This window comes from Artibeus jamaicensis, unplaced genomic scaffold, assembly GCF_021234435.1.
Source record: "Artibeus jamaicensis isolate MK-2021 breed Jamaican fruit bat unplaced genomic scaffold, CSHL_Jam_final scaffold_847, whole genome shotgun sequence".
NCBI lineage: Eukaryota > Metazoa > Chordata > Mammalia > Chiroptera > Phyllostomidae > Artibeus > Artibeus jamaicensis.
Genome location: NW_026522057.1, coordinates 18,133,367 through 18,160,825, shown reverse-complemented (window position 1 = coordinate 18,160,825; position 27,459 = coordinate 18,133,367). Strand labels below are relative to the sequence as shown.

At 59.9% G+C, this 27,459-nt stretch overlaps 1 protein-coding gene across 1 annotated transcript in view; it reads left to right on the top strand.

Moving 5' to 3' along the window:
* The first annotated feature begins 13,507 nt into the window (after nt 1–13,507).
* EPHA8 (EPH receptor A8) overlaps nt 13,508–27,459 on the top strand; it is a 32,153-nt gene continuing 18,201 nt past the window's right edge. Inside the window, exons 1-3 of the mRNA XM_037135874.2 lie at nt 13,508–13,601; nt 18,695–18,759; nt 24,777–25,440. Coding sequence (XP_036991769.2) covers nt 13,508–13,601; nt 18,695–18,759; nt 24,777–25,440 — 823 coding nt within the window. The remainder of the gene's footprint in view (nt 13,602–18,694; nt 18,760–24,776; nt 25,441–27,459) is intronic.

The following is a 27,459-nucleotide window of genomic DNA, read 5'->3' as shown; positions in this document are numbered from 1 at the left end:
TTGCTCAGGTCAGGTCAGGCCTGGCTGGGTGGTCAAGGCCCAGTTTGTGGGCTCTTCCTCAGCCCACCACTCAGGAGGCCAGAGCAGATAGGATCCCCCGGATACCACAGGGCTCCCCCTAATTCTCTGACCAGAAGTTTTTCCACAAGCCTTCCTGGGGGTGCAGACACAGGCTGTCAGGGAGGGACAAGGGAGGCGACAAGGCTGAAAGGTCCCCAACGTGAGATCCTGTGCAGCCAGCCAAGTGCGCAGACCCGGGGGCCAAGCTTACCTGCCCTGGCCGTCCTGCACGCCCCCGCCCATCCTCCACCCGTGCCCTCTGCCAGCCTTTCCCACCCAGCTGCTCCCCACCCTCCACGGCCCAGTCCTTGTCTCTCACTCCTGTGGGTGCTATTTCCAGGCAGAGCACGTGCCGGGGAGATGGGCTCCAGGCAGCTGGAGGCCCTGGAGGCCCCGAGCTGGGAAGGGAAGGCCCCAGGGGCTCCAGAGCTGTCTTCACAGACCTTTCAACTGTCAGAGGGATCTGCCTAGGACTTGATCCAACTGCATCCCCTGGTGCCTGCTGCAGCCCCCATCCTGCCCCCACACATGGCACCCTGCCCCCCACCCCCAGATGAGGTCCAGGGTGGACCCTCCAAGATCTGCCCTCTGCCCTCTCCTCAGCCCCATCACTCACCACCCCTGCCCCAGGCTCTGTTCTGGGGCTCAAACCGCCCACAGGCTCCGCTGGCCCCAGCTCTGCGTCCAGGAGGGAGAGCAGAACAGTGCCTGCTCCCCGAGCCTGTGGTGGGGCTGTCCCCAAGGCCCGCCCTTCCTGTTTTCCCAGACAACGCCTGCTTATGCTTGAAGACATTCTGAGCTTCAACTCAGAGGCCACCTTTTTCAGGGTGTCCCGTCCTTCTTAGTGCTTGTGCTAAATTCCACATCCTGGAATTTAGGGGACCCTGCAGCTGTCTGTGTACCTGCCTCGCCACCAGCCCAGGGCTGGGTTACAGTGGGCATCCGTGGGGGACTGGCCACCCAACGGGTCCTCCTGGGGTGGCCAGAGCAGCCCCGCTGTGTGTCATGACCCCCGTTATCCAAGTGGAGGAACGGGGTCTTGGAGAAGTAACAGAACTTACCGAGGTTCTGCCAGGAGACAGAACTGGGGCTGAAACCTGGCCATCAGGTGTGGTGCCATAGCTGCGCTGGGAGGGCCCCCAGCAGGGACCCTGGGGGGCAGAGGACTGAAATTGTGGCCTTCCCAACCCAGCGTTCTCAGATTCTACCAACTTTCCTAGTAGTTCAGATGCCGCCTTCTGAGAGAGCCTTCCCTGTCCCTGCTGCCTAAAACAGCCCCTGTCACTCCATCCTTCCGCTGCCCTCTAGTTTTCTTCCCGACACTCCTCACCATCCAAGTAAACCACTCATTGGTCCGTCTCCTCTGGCTCCAGAGCGCTGCAGGGCTGGGCCCCGCCCGTCTGGTTGGCTGTCGGACTCCTGGGGCCCAGCAGCAAACGTTTGACGAGCACAGGACCCCTTCCCGTGTGTCCTCCACCCACCCTCCCAGCAATGCTCCTGGCAGGAGTCAGGTGTATTTTCCAGACGAGGACATGTGGCCTGAGACAGGTTAGCTGGCTCGGGATCGGTGACAAGCCACAGAGCCGGTGGCTGGGTTTGTCTCATTCCCGAGCCTGCACCCCTAGACCCTGGGCCACAGAGGTGCCGGCCGGCCCGGGGTCACGCAGCTTCAGCTGGAGACGGGCTTTGTTATTCCCACAGCTCCCCGCTGGTTTCCCCCAGGGCCGAAGGCGGGAGCAGGTCACGTTCTCAGCATTTCATTCTGCCCTTCATTAAGCCTGTGAGGACTGCAGCCTTCGTTGCTGTCCTCAGTTCAGCTTCGCTTTTTTTCTTTTTAAATGAGCACACTCCTTCGGCGGCTGCGGCATCATTAATTCTCTGGCCCCATCGCTGTCGAGGGCTTTAGGCCGAGGTCAGGACCCTCCAACCGCCCCGTGGGAGCCTCTCCAAGCTCCTACCCCACTTCGCAGTTGTTAGAACTCTTCGGCACGTGCCTCCTCATCGCCCTGAAGAGCCCGCGGCCTGGGCGACACCAGCAGACCCGGCGTGTGTCTTCGCAACCCTGTCCCTGAGACCTGAGTTCCGGTTTCCTGGACTCTGCCTTCTGGCTGTGTGACCTGGGACAAGTCCCTTCCCTCTGGGCCTCAGTCTCCCCACCAGTACCAGGGGGGTTCCGAGTCCTGGATGCCTAATGGCTCCTCCAGCTCGGATGTTCTAGAACAGTGAGGTCCAATTAGAAATATGAGTCCCTGTGTAATTTCAAATTTCCTAATATCCACATTCAAAGGGTAAAAAGAAACAGGTGAAATTAATATAAATGGTGTACTTAATCCATTACACCCAAATTGTTTTCATTTTCATCTGTGATCAGTATAAAAATACTAATGAGACGGTTCACAATTTCCCACACTCAGTCATCTCCGCCCAGACCCACCCTGCAGGTGCCCAGGAGTCCCCTGTCATGTGCTGGGCCGGCATCCTCAGCTCCTCCTGCCCCAGCCTCCGCTCTTGTCTGCCCAGGGCCGCAGGCCCCGACCCTCCAAATTCCTACCCCCCGGCTGAGTGCCAGACTGGGTGGCAGTCACAGGACCCATGATACCGAGTTCCCACCTGGGAAGCCACCTGGGCTGGAGGAGTCCTGCGTGGCCTTGAGGCTGCACCAGCCACAGCCGCTGTCTAGTAAGGCTTCCCTCCCTGCCAGCCGGGGCGGTGGAGACCGAGGGCAGCAGGTGCTGCCTTCCTCCTCCCCCAGGAGCGGCACAGTTGGGGGAAAGTGTTGGGGGACAGATCTCAGAACCCAGGTCCATTTTATCAGGTGTGTGTCCCTTCAGGTCAGACTCAACTGAGCCAGGTGCTGGGCTAAGCCCTTAACATAAATCTTCTCTTTTTACCTCCTAAGAGCCAGGTAAGATGTGTGATATTTTGCTCCTGCTGTTTTACAGAAGAAACGTGACTCAGGTGAAGTGACCCTTTTCCCTGCACCTACAACCCCCTTTCATTCTGTCTCCCTTCCCTCTCTGCGTGCATAAAGGTGTGTGGTGGGGAACTACACGGAATGAGCCCCCTTCCCACACCCAGCCCTGGGGTTGAGCATTAAGCTCCTGTCGCTGGGGGGTCAGAGCAGGGCTTCACCCCGCCCCCTGGGATGGCCACACCCAGGTGGGAGGAGCTGCAGGAGGGGGAGGGCGGAGGGGCACAGAGCCCCCTTCTCCCGCCCCGCAAAGTGCTCTGAGCCCAGGCCCCCTCCTCAGCCCCTGGACCTTGCCTGCCTTGTTCCTGGCTGGGTCCCCCCACGCCCACCAGGCCTGGCACTAAGCAGGTAAGTGTGAATAGGCTAGATGAGCGTCTCTGGGGGGTCTCCTCTCCGGTCTTCCTCCGGCTGCCTCTCTTCGTCCCCCTCATCCATCTTTTCCTGCCTTCCACTGACTTCCTGTGTGTCTCTCCACCTCTGTGGGTCCGCTTTTGGCCTGTCAGTCTGTCTCTCTGTCTCGCCTCGTCCCCTCTGGGTCCTTCTGTGTGGTGCCCTTCCTGTGCCTGTTGCTCTCTGTGGCCCTGTCTTCTCTCCCCAGGGCCCTGAACCCCACCCTCACTCCCGACTCTCTCTCCCCCTTTCTCTCCAGTCTCCTCCCCCTTCCCTCTCTCTGTTTCCTCTCTGCTCTGGGACCCCTCCCTCCCCCGCCCTCTCTCCCTGTCACTTGTTCCTGCCTCTTCTCCCTGAGCCTCAGTGGAGCCCGGCTCCTCTCCGCCTCCCCCTCTCCTCTTCGTCCCCCCTCCTCAGGAAGGCAGGCGGCTGCGGTGGCAGCCAGTGAGAGGCCCCAGCGGATGACAGCCGAGCCCAAGCATCCCTCGGAGCTGTCACCGAGGAAATCACACACCAGCACCTGAAATTCAAATTAGAGTTTTGCTGAAGCTGCTAAAACTCATCAAATACTATCTTTGAAGTTCCCAAGCAAGCTGGCCATTGCTCTTAAATGAGTCCCAGTTGGAAATGAGATGGTGGGCGGGGGGTTTGGGCAGGGCCACCATCCCAGGGAGGGGTCCTAGGGACCCCTCTCTGCACACTCCCCCTGACATGTCCAGCCCCCCGTGGTCACTAGAGGCTCCCTCTGAGCCTGCTCCCTGGGTCAGTACCAGCCTTGCCTAGCCCACATCTGCTGCCTCCACCTCTTTCCAAGGAATCCCCAGACTGTGGACGACGCGTGGGGAGCTGTGAACTTAGAAGCAGAGGTAGGAGCCCTGGTGGGCAGAGAGCCTGAGGCCCTGGCTCTGCACGTCCAGGTCCTGTCCCTCCGTGGCTCCCTAGCTGTATGACCAGGAGCACTGTCCCGGCCCCTCCTGGACTCCTCTGTAGGTCCCAGGAAGGGCACCTACCCACAGGGGGGCCGGATTAAATGGGTCACTACATGAGTAGCACCAGCTGGCCGCTGCCGCTCCATAAACAATCACCATCACTGTAATAATGGCGACAGCACAAACCATCTCGGCCCCTCGGCCCCGCTCGTCCTCGCCGTAGCTGGTGATGGCCAGGCTTTGCTCTGCAAGCTGCATCTGTGTCACCTCCTCCTGGGGACAGCCCTGTGGGGACACTACTAGCATTATCCCCCCCCCCCCCACTTCACGGGTGAGGAAACAGGGCTGGAGAAGTTAAGTAGCTTGCTCACAGTTCCTCCCCAGCAACAGTACCCCCATCCTCCCCTCCAACACCTCACAGCATCCTCAAAACCAGGGTCTGGGCTTTGTCCTGAACCTGCCCTTTGCCACCTGTTTGCACTTAAGTTTCCTCCTGGCAACACTCTGCTTGCCCTCCTGTCGGTCTGAGGCTTGGACGGAGGTGGCTTGATGGACAGCGGCCGGCAGGGGAAAGCCAGGGAGGCCACAGCCGGCTGGGGGAACTGGAAGTGGTTACTGCCTGGAGTGGGGAAGTAGGAGTGGTGAGACCCACGGCTGAAGCTGTAAGCAAGAGCCAGGACACAGAACTCTCCTGGTGGGGAAGTGACACAGAAGAAGGAATTTTTTAATGTGTCCTGAAAGTTCATACTTACAGGAGCTGGTGGTTAAGTTTAGACTCACCAGCCTTCCTAGGACATGAGTACCCGCTGCGTAGGGCTGTGTCAGTGAAAATGACTGCCCACTAGGAGGTGCCCCTGACAGAGCCTCAGCCCCGAGTGTCCTGCAGGCCCTGAGCTCCCACAGCTGCCAGGGCACTGTCCCTGGCAGGGCTGCAGGGACCACAGACCAGCCCACATGCACCTCCTGATTCAGATGGCCACCGTGGGCTGTGCTGGTGATGAGGGTGGGACAGGGGCTTTTCTGAGGAGGAAACTGACACCAAAGTGGGGGAGGCCTTGCTCACACGGAGTCAGTGCCAAGGCCAGAACTCAGAGCCCAGGCTCCCCAGCCATGGTTTTGAATTCGACCAAGGGAGCCTCAGACAAAGCACAGGGTTCTCGGTCAGGAGTTCCCTTGGCGGCCGGTGCAGCAGGACTTATCTGGTGGACACGTCTCTCTGGTTCCTATGGTGCACCAGACGCTGAACTGCCCGTTGAGGCTGTGCTGAGGGGTGGGGTGGGGCTGGGAGGGCGGGCATTCGAGAGGACCTGACGCTCATCGAAGCCATTTTGGAAGGATGCAGGGGACAAGTGTGTGCTCTTGCAAACAGAAAGGACAGTCTGAATGATGGGGAGGCCACCAGGCATACAGACAGGGAGGGCGCCTGGGCCCCCCACCCTGGACTCTAGTCTCCCAATCCTTAGGCTAAGGGAACTGCTGGAACCGTCTCCCAGGGTCCCCATCCTACCCTTCTGCGCCGCTCGCTGAGCCTGTGTGAGTGTGCACGCATTCGCAGGCGTGTGCGTGGCCCGCACGCGCACGTGTGATGAGCGGGAGCTGCTGACAAGCGCCCCAGGTGTATTTCAGGGGCCGTTAAAGCTCCGTGTTTAATGGCTGGAGCCACAGTGGTCACGGTTGTCATCGGGGATTTCACGGTCTCGTTTACATCTTTAGCTTCCTTCTTCGAAGACGGCTTCATCATCCCCAGCCCCCCAGCCCCTCTGTGGCGGTGGGGGAGGAGGTAGGGCCAGGGCAATGAGCTCCCACATTGGGACAGACTGACAGAAGAAGCCCAAGCCCAGACTGAGGGCTAGGGCAGGGCCTCGGGCGGGGTTCAGGGGGCCCCAGCCACCACGTGGAACCAGCAAGCGGCAGGGGAGGTGGGGCCAAGAGGCTGATCGGAAGTGTGGAGATGGGGATGCAGAGACCAGCAGGAGGTGAGACCCAGAAGGCAGGAGGTCAGGACTGGGAAAGGTCAGGAACTCCAATGAGTTGCAGGCTTGGGGGCCGGTGGTGGTGAGTTCCCGGCAACGCCTCCCTGCCTCCACGGAGAAGCCGTCCACAGCTGTCAGGGGCCGGAGACTCAGGGCTGCTGGGAGGGCTGGCCCAGCTGGAGTCTCGGCAAGGCCGGCATCCAGCGGAACCCAGAACAGCCCCCGGCAGCCGATATCTCAGCGGGACGTGGAGGCAGTGCGGTTAGCCAGGATACTTGAATTCTCACCCGAGGCAGCCACTCACCTGTGGGTGCCCTGGAGCGCGCCACTCCCTTCTATAAAGCAGTGGACATACGACATCCCCAGTGTGGTGGGCGAAGTGGAGGAATAGACACCACACTCTGCTCGGCGCCAGCATGGCAATACGACCCAACAGCACTCCTGGAGTCTGTCCCAGAGAACTGTGAGGGTGGGGGGCAATCAAGGGGCAAGTGTGAGGGCACTAGGGGGCACCCAACACAGACGGCGGGGCTTCAGTTTAGGGAAGGCTTCACGGAGGAGGTGATAACCAAGCAGAGACCAGAGGAAGTAGAACTTAGCCCCGCATCCCCCCCACAGCCATGAGGGTGAGGGGAGGCTGGGCTTTCTCCTGGGACCTCGGGTCCCTGCAGGTGGCAAGCAGGGGAGTGTTGTGCTTTAGAAAGATCCCCTGGCTGTGGGTGAAAGCAGGGTTGGGGGTGGGGCACTGGAGGCCGAGGAGAGGGAGGTGATAGAGTTAAAGGGGATGGGGCGAACTCCTGCGGCTGCTCTGCTGAGGGAGGCCACAGCCAAGCCGAGTCCCTGCCCATCGCTAGCTCCAGGCTGGGGCCGGGCTGTCCCCACCTCATCAGCACTCTCTCCACAGCCCCTGCTGTCACCAGCAGCCCCAGGAAACATCCCCTCCGAGAGGCAGAGGCGAGGGCCTGACGGACCTGTCACCACGGAGCCATCCCGCCCCGCCGGCCCCCTCACCGGGTAATCTGCTTTCACCAGAACACTGTCCTTCAGCCTCCCCAGCTCCCGGCTCTGAGCAGGGAGGGCGGGGTGCACGGGGCTGAGCGGCGGCCTTTCTTCCCCGAGCGAATGACCTTGGGCCAGGCTGGAGCAGCTTGGCTGGAATTCAAACAGCCCGGCTCCGGCTCCGGCAGCCCAGGCTCTCAGTCCCCCTTCCACTCTCATCCCGGGGAGTAAATCTGCACTGGGACAATTCCAAACTAAACCGGACCCTAGGGAGCTCCCTGTAGGTGACCCTGGGCCATCGATGGGTCTCGAGCTTCGGAGTTACACTCCATCTCTTTCCAGAGAAACCTGCCTGAGGGGGACACGCAGAGTCTGAGAGTCAGGCATCCTTGGGCTCACGTCTCAGTTGCTTCCCACCCGGGCAGCCACGGGGAAATCGCCTGTTCTCTCCGGCCGAGACTCCTCTCCTCCTCGCCCTTTTGACCCTGCAGCAGCTTAGGTGTCCCCGCCCCACTGCCATGAAGTGGTCTGTCTAGGGCTGTCCGCACCATCAGACCAGCCATTCCTGAGGCCAGCTGGTGTGCCCCGTGGCCAGCACCCAGCTGGCCCCCGCCCCCCATCCCAACACCGCTGGGATAGCAATGGGATGGAGGTGGGAGGATTCTTCTTTGACCGTACGACAGAGAGGCAAATGGGTCCAGAAGTCAGGGCAGGGGTGGGGGCGGTTGCCCATGCGGAGCACAGGGGTGGCAGCCCTCGGTGTGCAGTGTAGTGACCGAGGAGGCTCCGTGGGCAAGACAGCCCCACACGGGACCAGGCCTCCTCTGTGCTGAGGTGACTGCGAGGGACTTGTGGCCGAGGCTGGGAGTGGCCCCTCCTACCAGCCCCTCCAGGCAGTGCCGAGCCCCTGCCCCTGCTGCCCTGCCCTCTGTTTCCACAGTGGTTGTGAGGAAAATCAGACAGGGATCTGTGGAGCTGCTTAGCATTTTAATACATTCAATATTGGATATTATCCAGCCACCCCCCACCCGCCCCTAAAACTTTTCCCTGCTCTGGAGAGGTGCCACCACCATCCACCCACCTACCCACCTTCCAGTGTCACCCACACGGCCCACCCCCAGCCAGCCACTGTCACCAGTCACTCTGTTACGCAGCCACCCACTGTACTGTCTCTCTGTCTCTCCCTCCCCACTTCACTGTCTGTCTGTCTCCTGCAAACCCAGAGCTACTCCCATCTGTCAGAAGGCTGATGTGGGCTCCTCTCCCAACAAGGCAGAATGACGATAAGGTTACTTTTTCATATCAGGGATATTAATGCTCCTCTTTCCGATAATGAGCCATAGCCTGAACCCTCCTACTCTCCGAGGAAGGGCTTGGGGATGGGCAGGGGGAGCTGTGATGTAGGAGGACCCACTATGTGCTGGGAGCCATTTTGATCATCACCACCCTAAAGAACAGGAAGTGGTATCCCCACCTTACAGACCAGACCCCAAGGCTCAGAGAGGTAAGGTGACCTCCCCAAGACACACAGCACACAGGCAGGATCAGGTTTCAGATCTGAACCAGGTCTGCCTCTGAAGCCCAAGGTCTTTGCTGCCTCCCAACAAATCTAGAGACGTCCCCTGAGCTGCTGCCCAGAAGCCCCGTCACCCTGACAGTTCAGGGAGAGGCCCTGCTCTATCCCATGGTCAGGCCGGGAAGCCAAGCCCAGCTCTGGCTCAATAATACAGCCAGAGGCTGGACAAGGCCCTGAAGATCCTGGACTTGCCAGAACCTCCCTGCCCCACCAGGTGCTGCAGCCCAGTGGTGGCCCGGCCTTGGGGCCATGAGCTCCTTTACCTTTCTCCCCAGAAGCCGGAGGGGCCAAAAGAAGGGCCAGCACACCCCGGGGCTAAGCCATAGACCAGTGGCCTGCTGGGGCACCTGCTTTCTCCCTTGCCTCTGACCAGGTGAGGTCCCCAACTTTCCACTCATCTGAGCCCTCGGTGCTCTCCCCGCTCCCAGCTGCCATGGGGGCTCTGGAACCATGGACCTGAGTGTGAATCCCAAGCAGGCCACTTTAGTAGCCGTGGCATCCTGGACAAATTACATCACCACATCTGATTCCCTCATTCATGAAGTGCAGATAATAACAGAACTTACCTCAAAAGACTGTTAGGAAAATTAATAGGAATAGTGGAGATTCTGTCATATTACCCCAGATGTTGAGAGCCCCGGAGGCCTTCCCCACAGCGGTCGGCATCCCAGACAGGTAATGAGGTGTGTCTAGAGTCATGCAGGCAGGCCCCGGTGCCAGGTCTGGGCCAGGACTCGGTGGGAGCCTGGGCCAAGGCAGAAGTCCTCCCCGCAGCAGGTGTTGAAGGCGTGGTGCCAGCCAGAGCAGAGGCTGTCCGTGCTCTCACAGGAAGGTGGGACCCACGTGTGGGTCGGGTATTCACACATGTGCAGGTGGGTGTGCCCAAACTGAGCCCAGAGTGCAGAGAGCAGGGAGGTGGTGACTGGCAAGGGTCCAGACCACTGGGACAGGGACTTGCAGCTTGATAAGGCTTTGGATCTTCATTTCGAGAGAACAGCGGAAGGCTCTGGAAATCAGAGGAGGGGAGGGCATGGACAAGAGCGGACCACGAGCCTTGGCACTGAATGGGGTCTCTGGCTGCAGCATGCTACCTGACCCTGACCGAGGGGCTGGAGGCCAGGGGCGTGGCCATCGCAAGTGCCCCGGTAAGAGCTGACGGGGACTCAGACCAGCCTGGTGGCAGAGGTGAGGAGCGGATGCATGCAGGGTATGGTCTGGTGGTAAAATCCAAGGACTCGGGACGTGCCAGACACGCAGCTGAAGGAGAAGGAGGGACAGAGACAAAGTTCAGTTTCCTGACTTGCACCACTGCGTGGAGGGCGGTGTCAAATAAGGACAAGGCAGGGGACAGAGAGTCATGGAGTCGGGTCTGGGGCAGGTGGTGTGTCATGGAGGTGGTAATGGTGATTACCATGGTCCAGCTGGTGACCATGAGGCGGTAATGGACGAGGAGCGATTGAGAGAGAAAGACATCCATGAGGACAGACGATTCCTTCAAGAAGCTTGCGGGGAAGGGGGGTATAGAGAGACAGGGCAGTAGGCCAGGGAATGAGGGCCGAGGGAGGGTTGGTTTCATGCAGGACAGAAAAGACTTGAGCGTGAGTGGCGGCAGGGCAGCCGGACCCGTGCGGCCGTGGCATTTCGTCATGTTTCCCGTCCACTCTGCTGCTTGCCCGTGGTTCCGAACCGGGGAAGTGATTGATTCTATGTAAACAGGAGGACGCAATTAGTCCGTGCATGCCTGGCCATTAATAAGCTTCTTGTGTATTTATAACAACACCTCACTTACCCTCCAACCTGAGCACAAATATCCTGAGACAAGCCAGGAATAAGCAGAGGAGACCTCCGAGTAGCCACAGTCATTGACACCAGAGTCCCCTTCTTTACTCCTGGGGATGTTCCTCCCTTAGAACCCACCCACTCTCACCTGCCCTGTGACTCTAATAAGCGCGCAGGGCTTCTTAGTCCACCCGAGATTAGAATGTGGCTACAAGGGGAAAACTTGACTTTTCTATGGGGCACGCACAGTATTTCTAATGGGCAGGGCTGCCGGAGACACCCTGGTGCTAGGGGTGAAGTGCAAGGGTTTAACACGTCCCTCTGGTCCTGGTGAGTCTCTCCCATGTAACATAAGCGACTTCTGTACTCCTGTCTGGGGCTGCCTCCCCTCCAGCCTGGAAGGCGGGGTCATATCTTATTACCTGGGAATCCCAGCGCCGACCCAGGGGAGTCCCAGCCCCGTGCTCCCTTCATGCCGCTCAGAACTCAGGGGAACAGGCAACAGGCGGAGCAGGCCTCTACAGACGGGAAAATGGAGGCCCCGACCCAGGAAGCCACGTGGGCCTCGCGTTGGGAGCCTGGCTCTTGCAAAGATCTCCAATGGCTCCCTTGCCGGCTGGAAAAGAAGGGGAGGTTTCTATGCAAATATGAGGGCTGCCCCACCGGCTGGACCCCTCACAGAGTGAGCCCATGGAGAGGGAGAGGGGGCTGGGTTGGGGCTTTCTCTGTAGGCGCCTAGGCTCCGCTGAGACTAGCTTCGTGGGACAGCTTCGGACAATGCCAGAAGTACCTCTTTTCCCAAAGTGGCACCCTGCATGGTTTCCTCACCTGCAAAATGGGCGACACCCAGGAGTGGTTGGCTCCACCCCAGCCCCCGCAAAGGCCTCCCCCTCCAACACATATGTCTGGGAGCCTTGGCCAGGGCAGGGGTGCCCACAATTGCTTGGGATTGTGTCCCGACTCTGCATTTTTCTGCCCTGCCTTGCACGTGCCCCTCCAAACCCCAGGACTGAGGTGCCAGCTGTGGCTTCTTCCCTCCAAAGAGACCCGAAGGACAGTCTGGGGTCCTGTGGGCATAACCACTCCACCCGCGGGTTTGCCCACACTGTAGTGTTATTGCCGTATCTGCATTAGCTGCCAACTTTAAATATTAACAGACACCACATAAAAAGTCCAGATATACAACCTCTCCTGAAAACGCAGAAAACTGGGCTCATGTGCCCATGGCCATGTTGGCTCGAGCTGGGAACACTTTCCTGGCAGGTTTCACCAGGGTCCTGCCGGTCTCCTGTGGGCATTCGCGTTTGCCCCTCTGGTCCAGTCCAACTGCTGCCTGTATCCCCTGCCCTTCACAGCCTCTACTGGCGCTCAGCCTCTGCTAACGGGGCTGGCTGCGTCTTCGAGGCCACTGACCCAAGCCCTTGGGAAAGGGCTGCTGGATGGGCTGTCTTCCCCCTTCCGTGACAAAGACGCACAGGGGAGATTGAGCTTTGGAGCCCGGTGGGCCTGGGTCTGCGCCCCTCTCCAGCATCTGACCTGCTGTGTGATCTGGCAAACAAAGCCCTTGCTGCACTTGTTTCTTTAGCAGCACTGCCCACGGGGCTGCGTGACCCTCAAAGTAGAGCAAGTTTGTGAAGCTCCTAAAGCAGCGTCTGGCACAAGGCACACGCTCCCCACATAGCCTTCATCGTGCTACGGAACCTCCCGCCACGGCCCCACTCTGCCCTGGTGAGCATAGGGGGCCCTGAGAGATCGTCTGTGCCCGGTACAAGTTAGAGGCAGGGTGACGACTCAGCCCCAGTGTGCGCCCACACCTGAGGGCCAGCTCCTGGGAGCTGGAGACCTCTTACCTTCTTCCAGGACAACGTGAGCCACCAGGGCGCACCCCTGGAGGGATACCAGGTGCCTGCCCTCCCAGGACGAGATGCCGCTCCTGGGAACGGAACTGGAGGTGGGGAAGCAGGGAGTGTCCATCACCATCATCCAGGAACAGCTGCCATTACCAGGGCACCTGGCTGCCTGCCAGGCAGTGGGAGGGTCGCTTTACCTGCGATGTAATCCTCACCACAGCCCCAGGATATCAGTACGGATGTCCTAGTTTTACAGACAAGGAAGTTGAGGTTGAGACAGGTTAGGAAACTTGCCCAAGGCCACAGAGTCAGGATTTAACCTTGTCTGTCTGGTCCCGGGGCTTGTGCTCTTGACCAAGACGAGGATGGCGCCCTCGTGCTCAGTCATAAGGGTGGAGCAGCGGAGAGAGCTTTGACCTAAAAGTTTGTCTTTACGTGGGTCTCTGAGCCTCTGTGGGTGAACTAGTGAGTGTGCATCCGAGTGTGTCACGGTGCGAGGCACTTTGTGTGGGAGAATGAGTCTGAGCCCTGCGAGCGTGCAGATGGATGTCGCCCTTGTGTGTGCACACCGGGATTTCTCCGGGTGTGGGGGCGGTGGTCCTGTGGCTCCGGACGCGCTGGCTCTGAGTCCACGTGCGAACCCGGGGCGCAGAGAGCGCGCGACCCCCGAAGGTGCGGGCGGGTGAGTGCGAGCGTGCGCACGTGCAGCGGTGGTGTCCGGCGGCCCGGTGTCAGCCTCGCGGGCTGCGTGCCCCCCACCCCCTCGCCTCGGTGCTGATTGGCTCGGCGCCGTGACGGGCCAGCCCCCGCCCGGGGCGGCGGCGGCGGCGGGCGCGGGTGCCCGCGTGTACGCCGTGAGCCGGCGTGTGCGCCGGTGTGTGCGCCCGGCCGCTGGGTGTGCGGGAGAGCCAGGGAGCGCGCCGACGCGCGGGCGGCCGCGGCCGAGCCCGAGGGTGAGCGGCGCCCCCGCCCTCCCGGCCATGGCCCCCGCCTGGGGCCGCCTGCACCCCGCGCTCTGGGTCGTCACGGCCGTGGCGGCGGCGGCCACCAGCGTGTCCGCGGCACGCGGCGAAGGTGAGCGGCGGCTGCGGGGCGGGGGCGGCCGAGGGACAGGGGGCGCGGCGCGCGCTGCCCGAGGCTCAACTTCCTTTCCCTGGATCTTGAGCGCCAACGGGGCTGGATCCCTGGGCGTGGGGGAACAGGGGTTGCGCCGCGGGGAGACCCGAGGTCAAGGGACAGAGGGATGGAGAAGGGGACAAGACTGGGTGATGAGGGAGAGAGGCAGGGGGTACTGGGGGACAGTGCTGAAGGTTAGGAGCTGGGGACAGAGAATGGAAGATCGGACACTGGGGACAGGGACAGGATGGGAGACAGCAGACGGGAGAAGAGGTATAGAGGAGAGAGGGGACAGAGAACACAGGGGACGGGGTGGGGACAGAGAACAGCGTGACAGAGGGACACAAAGATGCAGGATGAGATTCAGAGGACTGAAGGAGAGGGGGCAGGGGATGCACTGAGAGATGGGGACCAATATCTGAGCAGTGAGGACCAGAGAGAACAGGGTAGGATTGGGGGGAGACAGAAATGAGGGGCAGGGAATGAGCCTTGGTCGTGGCTGGGGCGCAGGGCTGGAGGACTGAGGGGGAAGGAGGCAGGGCAGCTGGGCAGTGTGAGCTGGCAGGGAGGCAGCTTCCGTGGGCAGGGAGGGGCCGCCTTGGGAGGAAGGGCCAGTGAGGAGAGGCCTGAGGCGCTAGCTGATGAACTGAGTCAGGCGAGGCTGGGGAGATCAGGGTCTTATCCAGAGGCAAGACTGGGCCAGTCCGGTCACTCAGGGACGCAGGAGAGGGAGGCTGGGTTGAGAACGGAGCCAAAGGGTCTGGTGGATGACCTCCTGGGGATGGCAGGGGACAAGGCAAGCTGGGAGGGGACATCCATGGGGCTCCCCCAGCACCTAGGCAGGGCCTCGCACCTACACACACACACACACACACACAGGATGCTGCCCCCATCCTAGACCTCTGCTGCCCAGAGTAAGCTGGACCTGGTGCGCTGTGCTGGCCCCCGGCCGGTGTCCTGGGTCCAGAGCTGGTCTCACCTTGGCAGAACGAACTTCCAGATTCAAGGGAGCTTCAGAGACGGTGTCTGTTGTGCACACTCCGATACACCACAGGTCCACCCCCCACACACAAACAGCTCCCAGAGATCCACTGGTACCCTGGATCTCACACACACACACACACACACACACACACACCGGGATTTGTGTGCACAGACCCAGGCCTATAGAGACTCACGCGCATGGATAGCCCCTCCGCCCACTGTCAGATGCACAGAAATGCAGGCAGTACATGCGTGCACACACATACATGTACAGGGGCGTACACTTGAAAGTATGCACATTTGTGGGCAGACGCCAGATACGAGAAAGGCCCTCAGACTTGCATTCGTGCCCATGGTAATAGGTGTGCACAGAATGAATGCAGACTGCCACAGGAAAACGCAGTCTCCGGTGCACGGGTCACGCAGGGAGCAGGGACCGTAGCAGGGTTGCTGAACAGCCCGGCTGGGGCGGGTACTGATGAGGTGCAGGCTCCTGGGGCACCAGGAGAGGCAGGAGGGGGTGGCCAGGGCCCTCAGAGCTGTGGTCTGAGGAACAGCTTTCCCAGGGGTGGGTACCCGGGATCAGGCAGCTTCTTCACCAGCGGCAGGAACTCTGTGGGGACCCACATCAAGGCTTTGGGCGTTGAGTGGTGCGCTTTCCATTCCTTGATTCAACTCTCTCCTCAGGGAGGAGCCGGCACCCTCCAGAGTGCAGGCTTAGCAAATGCCAGAGCCCCCCCGGGGAGGGGCCTTTGGGGAGGAGAGGCTACTGGCCTGCGGGAGAGGATGTGTCAGTGTTCAGTGTCCCGGGAGGAGCAGCTGGGTAAGGGGCGAGACCCGTGCAGAGAGGAAGCAGAGAAGTCCTGGAGGGAGTGGTGGAGGGACGCATTGTCCTCGCCTGTGTGGTCAGCGCGTCAGGGTGCCCACAGCCAGGTCGGGGAGCCATGTGTGGAGACCTCGGGAATGAGTTTCGAGTGGGACAACCAGGAGTCCCTTCCAGCTCAGCTGGTGCAGAACCAGGATTAGCTGGGAAGACGTTGGACCTTGAGGAGGGGTCTCTGTCCCCAGCTGGGGTCCCAAAGGTGGCAGTGCCCCAGGCTGGTCAAGTGCCCCTACGACAGGTCCCTCCCTGGGCAGGGGGGTGGGCCATCCACCTGCAGAGATGCTGGGCTGGCAGCCCTTTGTCACTCCACGGTGGGGAATTACCCACCACTTCGAGTGATCTCGGAGGCATCCACATCCCGGCTGACATCCCCGGCCACCCTGAATTTTCCATCCTCACCATCATGCGCTGTGTCCTCAGGGAATGTAAATCAATTTAAGTATTAGTCTCAGCGAAATGGAATGGGGGAAGGTGACAGTGCTGGAGAAAAAAGAAATCGCATAATGCCTTCCACAGTCGAACAGGAGAGGCTTCGGAAGGGTCTGTGCCTCTCAGAGCTGGAGATGGGTTCATTTGATCCCCCAGAATGGCCGGGGGCGGCCAGCCTGGGCAGGGGCACCCATGAACATCCGACAGATGAGGAAACCTAGGCACAGAAGGGTTAAGTAATTTGCTTTCCCCGAAGGCCCTAAGAGACCATCTGGTCCACCCCTTACATTTGCAAGTGGGGAGACCAGCCCAGAGGAGGGAATCGGCGTCACAGAGGTCACACAGACCCACAGTCCAGCAGCACGAGAGGCAGGAGAGAGCCCAGCCCCAGTGACCAGATGGGCGTGAACCTCCTTGGGGACTAAGGCCCCGGCCAGGTGGACTGAGGGCTGGAATTCTCTCCAGCCCAGACGAAACCTGCAGTGGGCCTGGAGCTGCCCAGGAAAGGGAACGTCATTTTGTGTCCCCCAGACAGGAGGGGACATGAAATAGGGAAGGGGAGGACAGAGGGAGGAGAGGAGAGGGGAGGGATAGAGAAGGGCCTGGAAGAAATTAGAACAAGCAGCCCCGGAATCCTGTGGCTCTTCCTGAATCCGATAGAATCGACTTTTGACTTATCTTTGGATTATCTGCGTCCCCTGGCTGGCTGATCAGAATCTGCTGCAGATGGGGTGGGGCTTCCCAGGGGAGGGCAGGGCCTGGAAATGGGGTCTGCAGGCGGCTGCCCCTGGAGCCAGTGTGTTCCGGGGGGAGGAGTCCAAGCAGGGAACATCCATTCCGATACCCCCTGCATAGGGGCAGGTCTGGGCTGCTCGGAGAAGGGCCCTCCAGCTCCGAGACCCCATCCAGGGTGGGGGTGAGGGTGAGGGTGGGGGAAACCCACAGGCCTCTTTCCTCACCCCCTCCCCAAACTAGGCCCTGCTGGTCTTGGGGAAGCTGCAGTGCGGCCCCCTCTCCCTCCCACCCGGCAGCAGGAGAGAGCTGGCTGACCCAGTTTCCTTCCCATTGCCTGAGAGGGAGGGAGGGAGGCGGGAAGGCTTCTGTGCCTGTGCCCCTGGCCCTGGCGTGGGGCCGGCTCCCTCTGTGGCTTTGGCTCCATCCCCAGGTCCTGCCTGGCCTCTGGGGACCCCCGGAGGAGCCCAGAAGACCCTCCTTGGTTCTGCAAGCCCTCTCTGCAGCCAGCCTCCCCTGCACCCCTCACCATAGGGTGGGGAGGGTGAGTGGAAGAAAATCAGTGAACAAGAGCATCCTCACTCCCACATTCCCGAGGACGCTTGTCTCCATCTTTGAGGGGCAGGCACAGAGCTATGCAAATCTCAGGCAGAGAACCCCCAGCCTTCCTCTGGAAAGTTCCAGAGGGCCCCGGTTTTAACCCTCTCTGCCCTGCCCGAGCCTGCCCTTGGGGTTAGTTGGAAACCATGACTGCTGGCTGTAAGGAGGGGTGCATGGAAGAGAGAGACACGGAAAGCCCTGGAACTGTGGAACCAAGAGCCCTCTCATACAGCTATCACCAGAGAACGCAAAGAAAGCAGGGGCCCAGAGAGGTGCAGGGACTTACCCAAGGACACACAGCAGTGAGAGGTACAACTGGGATCCAAGCCCTGATTTCCTAGCAGTTTAGTGAGAGGCAGGAGGGGCAGCACTTAGGGACAGGGAACTGGCTTTGGTGAGGCACTGACCCCACTCAGGCTTTATAGTTTACCCTCACCTGCCCTCCGATATTGTCATCTCCATCTCACAGCGGAGGAAATGAGGGTTTAAAACACTTTCTGGATGTATCAAGGTATGAGCCCAGAGGTGTCTGACTCAGCTTATGGGCTCTTTTCCCCACCCTGAGGATCTGGCTTAAAAATAGACTTGCTTTCTGGCCAGCACTCCTTCCCCACCGTCCCCACCATGGGCCCAGGCTCTGCCAGGCTACAGGCATTGACTTCATCGACACGGCCGGGGCTCTGAACGCCAGCCCTGCTCTTGACACTTGGGGTGCCCCAGGCACATTCCTGAACTCTCCTGAGGCTCCATGTCCTTCATCCATAAAATGGAGACAAGAATGACCACCCCTCAGGGTGGCTGTGTGGGTCACAGAGGAGGCATTTCAAGCTCCCCTTGCAAAGCTCAGCACACAGTAGGTGCTCACCGAGAGGCAGCTCTGCTCCCCTCAGTCACTCCACATCAAACGTGCACAGAGGACCTACTAGCGGGTGGTAACTGTGAGTGCCAGTGCGCCCAGTGAAGGACGAGGGCCAAGTCAGCCTCGCAGCCCCTGTGAGTCAGAAACCACCGTCACCCCCATTGCAGGAGGAGGAAGCCGAGACTCAGGGAGGGGAAGGGACTCGCTCAGGGACACACAGCTCCTAAGCCGCAGAGCCGGGGTGGTGACGAAGGCCTCCCGGACTCTGGAGCCCGTCTCAGCCCCCCCACTGCTGCACCAAGCGGGCAGCCTGGCACTCGGGGAAGCTTGTATTCTGGGAGTTCAGATGGTCGGGTTGTGGCCAAGGTGGTAGAGGAGGGCTCCGGGGAAGAGAGAGAACGTGAACTGACCCTTGATGGACAGGGCGAGTCCGCAGGCACACGAAGACAGGGAGCTGGCGTGTGGGGGCTGAGCGCTGACCAGTGCAGCTAGGCCGGGCTGCTCCCGGGGGACTGGGGAAGGCGGCCCCAGGGGTCTGACGTGCTCTTGTCTCCTGTTTTGCAGTGAACTTGCTGGACACGTCGACTATCCACGGGGACTGGGGCTGGCTCACGTATCCGGCTCACGGGGTAAGAGAGGGGCTGCGCGGGCAGATTCCTCCCTCCGTGAGCAGAGACAGGCTGTGACTCAGAGTCTTATCACGCAGATCAGGAAGGAGCAGAGGCCGAGAGAGAGGACAGGACTTACCCAAGGACCTACAGCAGTTAGAGACCGAGCTGCTGACTTCTTAACGGTTTGGCGCTCTCAGAGCCTTGAGATTACAGAACCAGCTCGGGCTGGGCAACAGACCCTTCGTGTCCGAGGCCCTGGATGTGGGATTCTGGGTCTGTGTCCTGGGCCCACAGATTCACGATGTCCTGAGACTGGGCCCAGGGCTGCCGAAGACACATCCGTGTCGAAAGGGGCCAGGAAGGACCTCACAGTTTCAGGGTTGGTCCGCTCCCTCACAGCTGCCCTGACAGGAAACCTGGAACCCCGCTTGCTTCGAGTTTCTATCAGAACCATCTGGGTGGCGTTGCCAGTCCCCGGCCCCCGAAGGCCAAGCCCTCTGCCCATCTGGCCTCCACGGTAACCAGGGGTTTGGGCTCAGCCCATCAGGTCCCTGTGGGTCATGTGCTCATGGGAGACACACCCTCCCAGCCAGGGAGTGGTCACAGCAGCTCCAGGGACAGGGCTGCACGGCCTGGTTCCTCCACTTCTCTCACCCGAATCCCAGGAGGTGGGGCAGAGAACCCAAAGCCAGCCCATGAGCTCCTCCTCCCCGAGTCTCACTTTCCCGTCTGCAGAAAGGGGTGCACGTGTCAGCTTTGTGAGGTTTGCTGCAAGAGTGAGGGAAGATGACACTTGATCTTGGCCCTGTGCCTGGCACCGGTGAGCCTTCACTCGGTGCATCGTGGTCATCGTCGTTGTTCTTGGTATATATTACGGTTCTAGCTCATGCAGATTTCTTCCTACAAGTGCGCTCAGGGACACATACACACATCCCTGCTGTAGAGACACACAGTTCTTTCCACAAACACTTGGGCTTCCGTGGCTCTGGGGACAGAGGGATGATAATATTAGTAATAGTAGCAGGAACAACAACACCACGAATGCACATTCGCGGAATATTTCTTCACTTTGGGATGGAGCTTTCATCCAGGCCATTTGTGGCCTGTGGTCTGTGGCCTGTGGCTGAGGTCAGGCAGAGCTCTGGCCCTTTTGCTGTGGTGGCCCCAGGCAGCAGCAAGCTGAGTCCTCTTACCGGTACCAGCTCTTGTGCACCAGGCTTTAGCGAGCCGGAGGGGCGGGCTCTGGGCCCGAGAGCCAACAGGGGTCCCCTCCTCTGCCTGAGCAGGTCAGCCCTGCCTGGAGACCAAGGCTGGGACCCTGGAGTGTCCCTTGACCTCCCTGGGCCCTGGTCTCTCCTGCGAAGCACTCTTCATCTGTTCCCCAGACGCTGCCTCCCGGGGGTGGGTATGGGTGGAAAGGATTCTGGCCCTGCCAGTGGCAGGGGGCAGACCCCCAAGGAGGTGACTGCCTGGCTCTTGGCTGGGTCGGCCTTGCTCCACCACCCGCATGGCTAGGAAGGAGGGGGCCTGGCCCCAGGTTGGTTCTGGGTGTCCCTGTCCCTTTGTGCCACTCCAGATCTTAGGATTTGGTTTTTAGAGTAACAGAGTGGTGAGGATTTTAAGCAGGCGAGGCACACGCCCTGACTTGTGTTTTGCACGATCTCACTGGTAATTCTTTTGTTTGCAGGGCGCTATAAAACATGGCTCAGAGCTATCTCATTTCATTTGGGAGTTAGAACAAATAATATCTTATATTCACACAGCTCTTAGCCAATTCACAGATGTTATCTCATTTAATCCCCACGACCAGTCCTGCGAGCGGGTACAGCCACCCCATTTTACTGATGAGGAAGCCTCGGCTCAGAGCAATGGGAGAGAACTTGCTCACCGGCTGACAGGTTCCGAGTGGTGGCCTGAACCCAGGTACCTCTGAGCCTGGAGCCCGCGCTGAGTCCCTCCTGCCCCCTTCGGTCTCTGTCCTCACGGTGAGGGCTGGGAGGCGGCGCCGCACTGTCCTCTGAGCCAGGGACCACCTCCCGTCTCTGTGGGGCTTGCCCAGGCAGAGAAGGCTGGATGAGACCCTGGTTCCCAGGCCGTAGACCTTGAACTGGTGCCGGGATCCCAGGTGAAATGTGCAGACCCTGACATCAGGACGTCGGGGAGGAGCCTGGGAGTAAATAAACTCTCCAGGTGGTTCTCCTGCGCAGCCGCGTGGGGAGCCTTTGGAGACTGTCCTTGAGGTTCCTTCCACCCCTCGGGTCCTGGAGTCTGTCAGACACCCAGGGTACAGGGGCATCCAGGGCTGTCCCTGGCATCAGCCAAGTTACAAGATTATCAGGCAGGCCACACGGCCTAAAGGCCAAGGTGCTGGGTGTGGATGAACCGATGCTCTGCCACCTGTCATCAGTGTGACTGAGGCAAATCCCTGACCTCCTCTCAACCTCCGTGGTTGTAACGTGGGAACGGTAACAACCGGCTCCGTGCAGTTGTCATCTATGAGATGACATATGAAAAGGACAGTTTTCCAGTAAAAAAACAGAGGCTCTGAGAGGCTGGGCATCTCTGCTGAGGTTGGGGGAGGTCTGGCCGCGGAGCCCATGCCTTTAACCAGGCTGTGCCCCTGCCTTTGCTCCCCTCCCTGCACACACTGGGCAGGCTTCACCTGGCACATTAACAGCTGCCTTTGAGGGGAGGACACATTCCTTTCCATTGTTCACACCCCCTGGAGTAGAAGCAATGGGCAGGCTTTAGCGACCCCATTCTGCATTTGAGAAGCCCAGGGCTCCGAGGGTGGAGGTCAAATCACCAGGGCTGCACAGCTGGTTCACTGCATTCTGTTTGGGGAAGAAGACAGAGTTCCAGAGCAATGTCGGAGAGTGGAGAGGAGTGGGGGCCGGAGAGGCCCCCAGCACGGGATGGGGAGCCCCAGGAGGAGATTCCACCTTTTCCCCAGCCTCCAGGAATCCATGCCCCTCTGGGCGTCCGCAGCAGCCCCGGGGATGGCAGGGCCAGGTCAGGCCGTCGGCATTAGCGGGGCAGCCGGAGCGGACTGGCATAGAGCTGATTAATTTATCCCGGTCCCTGGCAGGAAACAGACAAGGAGCAGCTGGTTGGCTCTTCGATGCTCCATTAATTGTGACAATGACTTCAACCCCAGATGTGACCAGCGCTGCCCCGAGGCCCGGCTGCAGCGTGGGGCACGGGTCAGGGGTCCTCTTGGGCTAGGTAGGGGTTGCAGGAAACAAGACTGCTTTCAAGTGAGGCTGGCACACCCTGGGCTTCTCGGGGCAGGTGGTCCCTAGAGGCCGACACCGGTGGGCCGGGAGATGCTGCCCCCTCAGCATCACATCAGTCACATCCGTCTCATTCCTCGGGTGCCTTCCTGTGCCAGGCCCAAGCTAAGCACTTTGCAGGCTTTTCTGCACCCCCCGCAGGCTCTCTGAAGGGGGCCTGTCTGGCGCGCTCTGCAGACGTGGGCGCTGAGGGCTGAGACCACACAGCTGGCCACGTGAGGTGCGGCAGAGCAGCTTCCTCGGGCAGGAAGGACCGAGGCACCGGCGGTCCTCGTCCTGGCACCCGCGGAGCAGCTCAGACCCCTGCGGCGTCTCGGGGCTCCATGAGGCCTGGTGGTTGTATTTGACCTTTTACCTCTGCCTCCATTTCTTCTCAGCATTTTTTTCCTATTCCAGTTGACATTCAATATTGTTTTATATTAGTTTCAGGTGCACAGCACAGGGGTTAGACATTCATATGGCTTATGAAGTGCTCCCCCCGTAAGTCCAGAACCCACCTGGCACCGCACACAGTTATCATAATATTACCGACTATACTCCCTGCGTGGGGCTCTGCCTCCCCGTGACCGTTTGGGCCGCCGATTGTACTTCTTAATCACTTCACCTGTTCGCCTAGCCCCCCGCTCCCATCTGGAAACCCTCAGTCCGTTCTCGGTATCTGTACGTCTGTTCCTGTTTTGTTTCTTTGTTTCTACTGTTCTTTAGACGCCACATATACACGTAAGTGAAATCACGCAGCAGCCACCCTTCTCTGTCCGACTCATTTCCCGAGGAGTGGTCCTCGCCTCTTCCCTGCCCCCACTTACGTAACGGAATCTCTCGTCCAAGGACAAATGCACAGGAAGGCCCAGGAGAGAAGATCTGCTGCATCTCTGGTGGAGCTGGGACAGGGACCCAGAGCTTTTCCCCTCCACCTGCCCCCGGTCCCCAGCCTCTCCCCCGGGTCCTCAGCAGTCCACTGAACTCAGCCCACCGATAACTGCTCCTCACTAACCAGCATTCTGCAGGTGAGGAAACAGGGGCCCAGAGAGGAGCAGCGACTTGCCCAAGGTCACACAGCAGGTCAACACCTGCCGCATGGCTCTCCTGTGTCTAACCTGGGCTGCTCGCTGATCACCACTTACTCCTCCAGCCTCCCTGGGGCTCGTCCCTCCCTCCCCTGCACCGGGGACTTGGGGGCAGGGACTGTTTCTGCTGTAGTTCTTTCTTCAGGTTGCAGTCAAATACACATGATGTAAAATTCACTGTTCTTTAAAACGTTAACTGTAAGTGTACAGTCCAGTGGCATGAGCCCATCCACGGTGTCCGACCCACCCCCGGCGGCCACCACTCTGCTTCCCGTCTCTACGAGTCTGACTCCTCTGAGCGCCTCCTACACGTGGGGTCCTGCTGTGTTTGTCCCCTCGTGTCTCGTTTCCGTACATGGTGCGGCGTCCTCGGGTGCGCCCGCGTGGCAGCTGGTGTCGGATTGCATTACCTCTCAGGGCTGGTTATTACCCGGGGTCCGGACAGACCGCATTTCGTTTCTGTTCACCCAGCAACGGGTGCTCACGTTTCCGCCTTCCGTCCGCTGTGAATACAGGCATGCAAAATACTTCTCTGAGTCCCTGCATTCACTTCTTTTGAGTGTGTACCCAGAAGTGGAGCTGCCGGACTGTGCGCTGATTCTGTGTGTGATTTTCCGAGGGGCCGCCACACCGTCCTCCACGGCGGCTGCAGCATGCACATTCCCGCCAGCAACGAGCTGGGTTCCCGTGTCTCCACATCCTCGCCAACACCTGTTTTTTTCCTGTTGTTCCGATACTAGCTCTTGGGTGTCAGGTGGCATCTCATTGTGCTTCTGACTCCAACTTCCCTAATGGTTAGCGACCCTGAGCGTCCTTCCGTGAGCTACTTGACCGTCCGCACATCTTCTCTGGAGATGTAGCTGTTCAAGCTCTTTGCCCATTTTTAAATATTATTGAGTTGTAGGAGTTCTTTATATATTCTGGATATTAACTCCTTCTCAGATACATGGTTCGCACCTGTTTTCTCCCATTCTGTGTGTGGCTGTTTCACTCTGTTGAGAGTGTCTGGTTTGTTTTTGAATCAGCGACGCCTGGCCAGCACCTGGCACCGAGCAGGCACACTCCACTTTCCCGCACCCTAGTGTTCTCTTGAGTGGAGCCCAGACCAGCCCGTGAGCCCCCAGCCCTGTGAGGGGAGCGGAGGGACCATCACGAGCGGCAGGGCGGGGAGAGTCCCTTGTCAGCCACTGACCTAGCGCCAGTCCGGGGGCGATGCTGAAGGAGTTGAGGTGCGGGCACGACAAGGTCAGGTTCACACATTAGAAAGGTTCCTCTGGACATCCCCCAGCAAGTCCCCGTACTCCAGGAGCGAAAGGAGGAGCCACACAGAAGTGAGGTCAGAGCTCTGCAGCTGTGGTAGCCATTCTGGTCCGGGCTCCATCGTTCACTAGTTATGTGACCTCGGGCACAGAGCTCATGTGTCCGAGCCTCATGGCTCAGCTGTAAATAGGCAATAACTAACCCTTCCCCAGAAGGATGTGGTGCTTTCCAAGTCACATCTACAGGGTGCCTGGTATCTAGCCACTGTGACAATCCACCAGAAAAGGTCAGTCCCTCCAGGCTGGAGAATGTCCCCTCTTCTTCCCCAGGACACTCCCCGCACAATGCATGCGACACAGGGCAAGGGTGGCTGGCCGACCCTCACTACAGCTGGCTGTGCTCTCTCTGCCTGCAGTGGGACTCCATCAACGAGGTGGACGAGTCCTTCCGGCCCATCCACACGTACCAGGTGTGCAACGTCATGAGCCCCAACCAGAACAACTGGCTGCGCACCAGCTGGGTGCCACGCGACGGCGCCCGGCGCGTCTACGCCGAGATCAAGTTCACCCTGCGCGACTGCAACAGCATGCCTGGCGTGCTGGGCACCTGCAAGGAGACCTTCAACCTCTACTACCTGGAGTCAGACCGCGACCTGGGCGCCAGCACACAAGAGAGCCAGTTCCTCAAAATCGACACCATCGCAGCCGACGAGAGCTTCACGGGCGCGGACCTGGGCGTGCGGCGCCTCAAGCTCAACACGGAGGTGCGCGGCGTGGGCCCACTCAGCAAGCGTGGCTTCTATCTGGCCTTCCAGGACATCGGGGCCTGCCTCGCCGTGCTGTCCCTGCGCATCTACTACAAGAAGTGCCCCACCATGGTGCGCAACCTGGCTGCCTTCTCGGAGGCGGTGACAGGGGCCGACTCATCTTCGCTGGTGGAGGTGCGGGGCCACTGTGTGCGGCACTCAGAGGAGCGGGACACGCCCAAGATGTACTGCAGTGCGGAGGGCGAGTGGCTGGTGCCCATTGGCAAGTGCGTGTGCAGTGCCGGCTACGAGGAGCGGCAGGATGCCTGTGTGGGTGAGCACGCCGCGCGTGGGCTGGCCGGCCGGTGGGCTCAGTCTGAGCAGGGCTGCAAGGGCGGGGTGATCCACCGTGATCAGCAAGCATCTGGGTGGTACGCACAGTACCTGGGAGAGTGGGTGAGCCCCCAGTGTCTCTGTATCAGCAAACACACAGGCCACCTGTGTGTGTTGGGGGGGTGGGCAGGAAGCAAAACGTACGATAGCCGTGTGGTGCCCTCTGGGGTGCTGTGGGGAGGGCACCTGTGTGCTTTTCACATGCTAACGCATTTAATCCCCATGACTACCCTGTGAAATAGAAACTGCTTTCCTGATTTTATGGATGAGGAGGCTGAGGCACAGAGAGGCAAAACGACTTACCCAAGGTCACACAGCTAGGCAGTGACAGAGCTGTGAGTTGAACCCAGAAGTCTGACTGTATAGTCTGTGCTGAAAACCACTGAGCTACTGGCCAGTGGGGCGGAGGGAAGTGGCATGGGGCCCTGGGGGAATGAGCACGGGGGGGGGCACTGTCTCGGTCACGCGTGGCACTGGGGCACCTGAGACAGCCTTCCTTTGCTCAGGAGGACCTTACCGAGGACCTGTGGGAGGGGACACCCAAGGCCCCTGTGAAGGAGGACAGCTGGGAGCACCCAGCTCATTGCAGTGGCGTGGCTCCTGTTCCCACGGTGTCCTGCTGGGGTCCCCACATCAGAGACCCATAGCAGGCCCAGACCTCAGGCTCCGTGTGCGTGTATGGCCAGCAGGCTGTATGTGGGGGCAGTGCCACCGAGTGCCCTGAGTGCCCGGGACGCCGGGAGGGTGGCTGTGGACAGATGGCTGCTAACCCAGCTGTTACTGGTCTTGGCCCGTTGCCCTCTGCCCTTGGCCTCCCAGGGGTGGGGGGCAGGGCAGACACATGGCAACCCAGCCACTCAGAGCAGAGGGAAGCCCGCTGTGGAGACCACTGGTTCTCTTGGGGAAGGAGAATGTGCCCACGAAGGGGTCAGAGAGCCCAGGGCCCGCCCCCAGGCAGCCTCGGTGAGAACTGAGGCGGGGCCCTGTGGGCCGCCAGGTGCACCCTCCAGGCCGGGCATGGAGGCCATAGCTGGTGGGAGTTTCAGGCCTCTTGGCACCATCCCTCTGCCCAAGGCCGGCAGGAGGACCCCGTGGTGTTTGCAGGACACAGGCTGACAATTTCAGGAGACACAAGGTCATTTTGGGGACCAGGATCTCCCCTCCTACTACCAGACCCTTTTGGACCCCTCCCTGGTTTCCTTAAGAAATCTTTCTTTGCACTCCCAACTGCTACGAGTCCTCAGTTCTCCCCGACCCTAAACCTCAAAGCACCCTCTGTGACATTTGCCTGTCTCTGGATTGGTTCTACCCTCTGGCCTAGTGTTCCAGGCTCCCCCGGCCTCCAGCCTCTCCTGGTCCCTATCACAGGCATCCCTGTACTTCTCCAGTCCCCGTGGGGTAATAGTAGTAACCGGCATCCCTATTGCCTTGACAGCTTGCAAGGGGATTCCTCCTGCATCAGTTCATTTGCTTGTTGTAACAAGGCAGGCATTATAATTCCATTTTATGGGTGGGAGCACTGAGGCTCAGGATGTAGTGTTGCCTTCTGCTAGGGAAAGGTGGAGCTGGGACCTAGGTCGGTCTTGCTCCTCGCCAGGGGTCGGCTTTTCACCTATCCCTGGCCCACCTCAGCTGCTCTCCTTGCCAGAACTGGCTCCCAACACCCCCTCATCCTGGTGGGGACAATAAGGTCCTTTGGCAACATTGTTTTCGGTGTTTGCCATGTGGCAGGCACTTTAATAAGGCATTCTGACACATCGCGTCAGTTGCCTGTTCTGTGGAGTGTCATCTCCTGTGTCCCTGTCTTGGGGGAGTTCCCACAGCTCCTCATTCTTACAATTCTTCCCTAAGCTAAGTATTATGCCCCCATCATACAGATGGGAGACACTGAGTCCCCTCCACTTCGGTCGCAGAGGAGGGGTCTGGCCCCAGGCTGTCTCACCCGGAGCCCCACCTGCTT